Source organism: Nicotiana attenuata, unplaced genomic scaffold, assembly GCF_001879085.1.
Source record: "Nicotiana attenuata strain UT unplaced genomic scaffold, NIATTr2, whole genome shotgun sequence".
NCBI classification, from domain to species: domain Eukaryota; kingdom Viridiplantae; phylum Streptophyta; class Magnoliopsida; order Solanales; family Solanaceae; genus Nicotiana; species Nicotiana attenuata.
In genome coordinates this window covers 159,352-166,188 of record NW_017670978.1, presented here as the reverse complement: position 1 = coordinate 166,188, position 6,837 = coordinate 159,352, and the positions used below count along the sequence as shown (strand labels likewise).

Genomic DNA, 6,837 nt, shown 5'->3' with positions numbered 1-6,837 from the left:
CTTAGCTTATCGTTAGTTCCCGCGCATGCTAGAGTTTTCGTGCAACTTCATATATATCGAATATTACGTTTTGATTCTTCTTCCCGTTCAGTAGCCACGGTGGGTGTCACTTTCTCATGGAGTGCATGCAATGTTGTTTTGAGACTGTTATTATAAAATTGAGTATCCATGCAAGTCTTTAACTTTTGCACTTGCTTAAGAATTCTGCGCACATTTTTCTGTTCGCGCTTTGGTATGTGTAATCTCAGATGCTTTTTCCTCGAAACACTTTGGCTCCGAGTATTATCCCTTTTACGTGGGGGTTTCTATAAGTATTTGTGCAAGTTTACTTTTTGCGTCCTTTTGTGTACGTCTTCGGGTGCATCTTCCCCCGAAGGTATTTTGATTCCGGGCATAAATTCTTTCGAAACCAACCCTTTAACGTGAGGGTTTTCATAAGGGAGGGCTCTCTTATGTTTACGGTGCTCTTGAAGAGGACGTCTCCTGTTCATTATGACTCTAACATTTGAAGTACTTATTTAGCTTTCAAATGAAGAAGTTAGTTCATCGTTCAAACCAGAAACAAGATAAAAATAAAAGGATTTCATTTCATTTAATTCCTTCTATTTGAAAAAGTATAGAAGCATTTGCTATAATAAAAAGAAATTTCCATTACTTGTGGCTATCTTATACAACTTGTTTCTATGGGGTTGGTTGCGCAGTCCCCGATCTCGATGACATATTCACTATTTCGAATTTTCGTTCCCGGTTGACGTGGAAGTTACAGATGCCGTATCCTCATATCGTTCCTCCCCAGTGTTCAAATGCGAAGAATGCTAATTGGAACACTAGAAGTCTTGTACCTTCAAAGATTCCACTAATGAATTTCCAGATAATCCTTAGCTCGATAACACACCTTACTTTCCCTCAGGAATCTATGTTATCGAGCAAAGATTATCTAACAATCCTCTAGTGGTTTGTGCTCGTGAATGGTCGTGTAACCTTTGCTCAATAGCAAACTTAACTTTCCAATAGGAATTTACTATAGAGCCAAAGACTATCTAATCATCCTCCGCGTGGAAACTTGCTATTTGCCTTGCTATTAAAGGTCCTATTGCTGTTATCTTCGTAGTATGCTTTCTGCCACTGCCTCGTTAAAAACCTTGCTAGGAAAATCCAATTGGGACAAAAACTGAACAAAGGGAAAAAGAGTGCAGCACATACTTTTCGCTCGGATAATGTTCATCAACAATAATATCTTTTGAGGTGTGCCACGTTCCAGTTGCTAAGCAACTTGTCTCCACTCTGGTTCTCCAACTCGTATGAACCTTTCCTAGTGATAGCTGAAATCCGATAGGGACCTTCCCACGCCGGTCGCAACTTCCTCGCGTTAAGCTCCCAGGTATTTTGAGTTACTTTCCTTAGAACTAAATCTCCTAGTTTGATATAACGGAGGTTGTCTCTAATACTGCTCCATTCTCTGCTTTTGAGCTGCCATTCTTACACGCCCAAGTCCCTGCATCCCTCGAACAGCTCCAAGTTGATCAACATTGCTTCATTGTTCGATTCTTCGTTTGCTTGGAAGTATCTCAAAGTAGGTTCTCCCACTTCCACCAGGATTAGAGTTTCTGCACTGTACACAAGAGAAAAAAGAGTTTCTCCTTTGCTCGATTTGGCCATTGTTCGGTAGGCCAGAAAACTCCGGGCAATTCTTCGAGCCATTTGCCTTTCGCCACTTCCAACCTTTTCTTCAGGTTTTGAATAATCACTTCGTTCGTTGATTCCGCTTGACCATTTGTGCTCTGATGGTAAGGTGAAGACGTGATCCTTTTTATCTTCAAATCTTCTGGAAAGTAACTTTTGCACCGATAAACTGCGGCCCATTGTCACATGCTATCTCTTTTGGTATTCCAAACCTGCAAATTATATTTTGCCACAGGAAATCGACCACTTTGCGTTCTCCGATCTTCTGGTAAGGACCTACTTCCACCCATTTAGAAAAATAGTCAGTCAAAATAAAAAGAAATCTTACCTTTCCGGGAGCTGGTGGTATCGGTCTGATGATGTCCATCCCCCATTTCATAAACGGCAACGGTGATAGAACTGAATGTAAGGGTTGTGCCGGTCGATGCATTAGTGGTGCGTAACATTAGCACTTATCACATTTTCGTATGAAATCTTTGGCGTCCTGGTCCATGCGGGGACAGTAATATCCTACCCGTACCAGCTTCAGCACCAAGGAATCTACGCTTGAGTGGTTGCCTCATGAAGTAGTTAGCTTCGGATGTTCCTAAGCACTGGGCCAGCGGGCCTTGGAAAGATTTTCCATACAACTGGCCTCTCTTGAAGCAGTATCGTGTAGCTTTGGCGCGTAATGCCCGTGATGCTTTGGGGTCTTCGAGCAACTTCTCGTGCTCGACATAGTCGATTATTTCATTTCTCCAGTCCCAGACCAAGCTAGTCGAATTTACCTTGTAGTAACCATCTGCATCCAGAATCGAGTTTATTAATTGTACTACTGCGCCAGACTCTGTCCCCTTTATTTTTGTTGATGATCCTAAGTTTGCCAACACATCTGCTTCTGTGTTATCCTCCCTTGGGATATAAGTAATTGACCTCTCCTGGAATCGTGCCAACAGAGCCTGGAACTTTATCCTGTATTGTTGCATGCGTTCTTCTTTAGCGTCAAAGATCCCATAGACCTGATTTACCACTAGCTCTGAGTCACATTTGATTTTGATGACCTCAGAGTTGAGTCCCCGGGCCAATTCAAGTCCTGCATTCAAAGCTTCATACTCTGCTTCATTATTGTTCTGATGGCTTGCCTCAAAGTTTCTCCCGAAGTCGTGATTAAGACTATTCCAAGTCCGGACCCTTTTACGTTGGAGCCTCGTCCGTAAATAGGGTCCAAACTCCTGACGTTGATTCCGACACCATTGCTTCCTCCTTGGTTGCCAGAGGCAGTAGTCCCGGACTGAAATTGGCCACGAAGTCAGCCCAGACCCTGACTTAATTGCAGTCATTGGTTTGTATTCAATGTCGAATTCACTAATTTTGATGGCCAATCTTCCCGAGAGCTCGGGCTTATGGAGGATGTTCCGCAAAGGAAAAGTAGTCACCACGACTATCGGGTGGCATTGGAAGTAGGGCCTCAGCTTCCGAGCGGCAACTATGAGAGCTAAGGCTAGTTTTTCCAAATGTGGGTAGCAAGTTTCTGCTCCCATTATAATTTTTCTAACATAATAAATGGGAGATTGCGTACCTTTGTCCTTACAGACTAAAACCGCACTTACCGCAACTTCCGAGACCGCGAGATAGACCGTCAATATTTCGCCTTCTTTTGGTTTTGAGAGTAATGGAGGACTTGATAAGTACCTCTTCAAATCCCTCAAAGCTTGTTGGCACTCTGGTGTCCATTCGAAATCATTTTTCTTTTTGTGTAAAGCAAAGAAACAATGATATTTTTTTGACGAACGGGAAATAAACCTGCTCACAGCTGCCAACCTTCCTGTGAGCCTTTGGACTTCCTCTGCTCTCGGCAATTGATCCAGGATGTCCTCTATGGCCTTGATTTTATCAGGGTTTACCTCAAATCCCTTTTGTGAGACCAGAAACTCCAGAAACTTACTAGAACTAACCCCGAACGCGCATTTCTCGGGGTTAAGTTTCATGTTATGTTTCCTCAGGATGTCGAAAGTTTCTTGCAGATGTGTGAGGTGGTCACCTGCATTCAAAGACTTAACGATTATATCGTCTATATAAACTTCCATCGTTTTTCCTATTTGATTTTCAAACATCTTGTTAACGTGCCGTTGATAAGTGGCTCCGGCGTTCTTCAACCCGAAGGTATCACATTATAACAATATGTACCAAATCGTTATAATCGAAGTCTTTTCCTGATCTTCCGGGTTCATCTTGATTTGGTTATACCCGAAATAAGCATTAAGGAAACTCATTAACTCGTGTCTGGCCGTGACATCAGTCATTTGATCGATATTTGGCAATGGGAACGAGTCTTTTGGGCATGTCTTATTAAGATCTTTATAATCTACACACATACAAAATTTCTTATTCTTATTAGGAACTACCACTACATTAGCCAGCCAGTCCGGATATCTTACCTCTCGGATCGAACCGATATTAAGCAAGCGGGTTTCCTCTTCTTTGACGAATTTGTTCCTGGCTTCGGCAGTAAGGCGCTTCTTTTGTCTTACCGGAGGTACGTTGGGATCCAAGCTTAACTTGTGGACTGCTACCTCCATCGGGATACCTGTCATATCCTCGTGCGACTATGCAAAACAATCGACATTAAATTTAAGAAATTCAATAAAATCATACCTGAGCTCCGGGTGCAGTCCCGTTCCTAAATGGAACTTCCTTTCTAAGAATTCTTCGAAAAATGCAACCCGCTTCTGTTCTTCCGCCGTGGACTTTGTCACGCCCATCTTTTCTGGAACTTGGAAAGTCTTGACACCTGATAATGTTCCGACGATTCTGCCTCATGGCTAACTTCTTCTAGCTTGGGAGTAGGTGCCGGCTCCTGTAATTGCTATGCCGTATGCTCCTTTCCTTTTCTACTAAAAATTGCAATTGCATTCATCTCCTTTGCTGCTGGTTGATCACCCCTCATCTTCTTGATTTCTTCAGGCATTGGAAACTTCAGCAATTGGTGATACGTCGAGGGTACATCTTTCATCTAGTGTAGCTATGGCCTTCCCAGGATGATATTATATCCTATGTCACCATCTACTACTTCGAAGAGAGTTATTTTCATTACTCCTTCAGCGTTCATGAGCAGCAAAATCTTCCCTAGGTCGTTACGCTCGTGAGGTTGAAACCAGAGCCAAAACTCCTTCCGGTGAGTTTAGCTTGCTCCAATACTCTCCATTGTTTGATATTAGCCTAACTTCCTGGATCCACCAAAACACGTTTAATGTTAAAATCTAACACATTTAAAGAAATTACTAGTGCATCGATGTGCGGTAACAGCAATTCGTCTGCGTCCTCCCACGTGAAAGTGATATCATCTTCCCCGAGCCTTTTACTGTAAGTTATTTAAACTTTCGTCTTCTTTGCTGCTGAAAAGGTGACCCCATTAATCTCATTCCCTTCGAAGATCATATTGATTGTTTGGCATGGGGGTTTTTCTCCTGCTTTCGAGGGTTCCGTGTTGTCTCTACTACGACCATAGTTGTTCTTAGCTAGATCACTTAAGAATTCTCTGAGGTGACCATTCTTCAACAGCGTTGCCTCTTCTTCCCGAAGGTGTTGGCAGTCCCCTGTCCGGTGGCCATTTGTCCCATGGTATGTACACTATAGGTTAGGATCCCTCTGACTAGAATCGAATTTCATTGGTCTTGGAAACCGTGCCTCTTTGATGTTTCTCATAGGTGGCACCAGTTCTACTGTACTGATGTTGAAGTTGTATTCTGATAACTTGGGGTAAGAAGGATCCCGAGACCCTGGCGTTTCCTATCCTGTAATGATCTATTGTTCTGCCCACGATCGGTCCTTCTATCAACGGTGAACTTGTCTACTGTCCGGAGGCCCCTACCACGGCCTTCGGTTCGTTTGTATGGCAAAAACCGTCCCCTCTGTCTGTCCGCGTCGTAGTCATCTTTTGATTTTTGTTTATTCTTCTCCCGTCCTTTGGCCGATGATGGAAAGTAATTTGATCATCTTCGATTTTTATATTTGACTCGTACCGGTTGTGGACATCTGCCCGCGTCGTTGCCTGAAACTCAAGCATGCTTTCCTTCAGTTTCCAGGAAGCATCTAAACTTCTCGAATTCAATCCCTTAGTGAATGCTCCAGCTGCCCATTCGTCCAGGACAACCGGGAGCAACATTCTTTCCTTCTGGAATCGGGTGACGAATTCTCGTAGTAACTCGAACTCTCCCTGCACAATCCTGAATATATCGGCCTTCCAGGCTTGTACTTTTCATGAAATGTAAAGGCCTTGATGAAAGAATCCGCGAGCATCTCAAATGGATCTATGAAATGCTCGGGTGATAATGAATACCACGTTTGAGCTCCCCTCGTGAGAGTTTCTCCGAATTTCTTTAGCAACACAGATTCAATTTCGTGAGGCGCTAAATCATATCTTTTTACTGCCATCGTGTAAGTGGTAATATGCTCCTGTGGATCTGAAGTTCCGTCATATTTTGGTACTTCAGGAATTTTGAACCGCTTCGGGATTAACTCTGGTGCCGCACTCGGCTTGTACAACAATTTAATATACTTCTTTGAATCCGGTCCCTTCAGTACTGGTGGTGCGCTCGGGATTTGGTCCATGCCGACGTTAACTTCCCTCATAAACCGTAAAAGTTCGTTCTTGAAAGGATCCTTCTCGTTATTGAGACCGGATCCGCTCCCCCTAGCTCTGTCGGTGCCAACTTCACCCCTGGGTGTGTTGTTGTCGACCCTCTGTGTTGTTTGATTTGTGGGGACACCGAGAGGAATTGGATTTCATCTGTTTGCATTATTAGAAGCACCCGACAGTGCATGCTTAAACTCGGTCATAACCTTGTCCTGCCGAGTGAGATGGCGTAGAATGATCGCCTGTTGCTCCTATAAGACCCTTACCGCGTTAACGACATGCTCCTCATCAGCATCATCGGGAGTTGCCTCCCGAATCTGTCGAGGATATTGCATGTCATGCACTGGAGTGGCATCATTCTCTTCATTATGAGTATCATTGATTGAGTCCTCGAAGTGAGGCTGATCTCCTCGAATCTCAGGGTTGTGCGTGTTGTTAACGGTGTTATCTGCCATTTCTTATGATTTTTCTTTTCTAAGACAAAAAAATCAAAGCACGTTAGTAAAAAAAGAAAGGATCATTTAATTACACGGCTGTCT

At 43.4% G+C, this 6,837-nt stretch overlaps 1 protein-coding gene across 1 annotated transcript; it reads right to left on the bottom strand.

Annotated features, from left to right (window-relative positions):
- Nucleotides 1-2,138: 2,138 nt before the first annotated feature.
- On the bottom strand, nt 2,139-4,482 carry LOC109244987. Its single transcript, XM_019412164.1, has 3 exons — nt 4,318-4,482; nt 4,040-4,268; nt 2,139-3,703 (listed from the first exon to the last, which is right to left on the bottom strand). Exons 1-3 carry the CDS (start codon nt 4,480-4,482, stop codon nt 2,139-2,141), a joined length of 1,959 nt encoding a protein of 652 aa, XP_019267709.1.
- Between the last annotated feature and the right edge of the window lie 2,355 nt (nt 4,483-6,837).

What these genes read in the sequence shown, in the direction of transcription:
- LOC109244987 (XM_019412164.1), bottom strand. Translation starts at nt 4,482, where the DNA reads ATGAGGCAGAATCGTCGGAACATTATCAGGTGTCAAGACTTTCCAAGT. An exon ending in GGACTGCACCCGGAGCTCAG is followed by an intron (nt 4,269 to 4,317) that starts GTATGATTTTAT and finishes TGTTTTGCATAG; the next exon opens with TCGCACGAGGATATGACAGG. An exon ending in TAATAAGAATAAGAAATTTT is followed by an intron (nt 3,704 to 4,039) that starts GTATGTGTGTAG and finishes CTTTGAATGCAG; the next exon opens with GTGACCACCTCACACATCTG.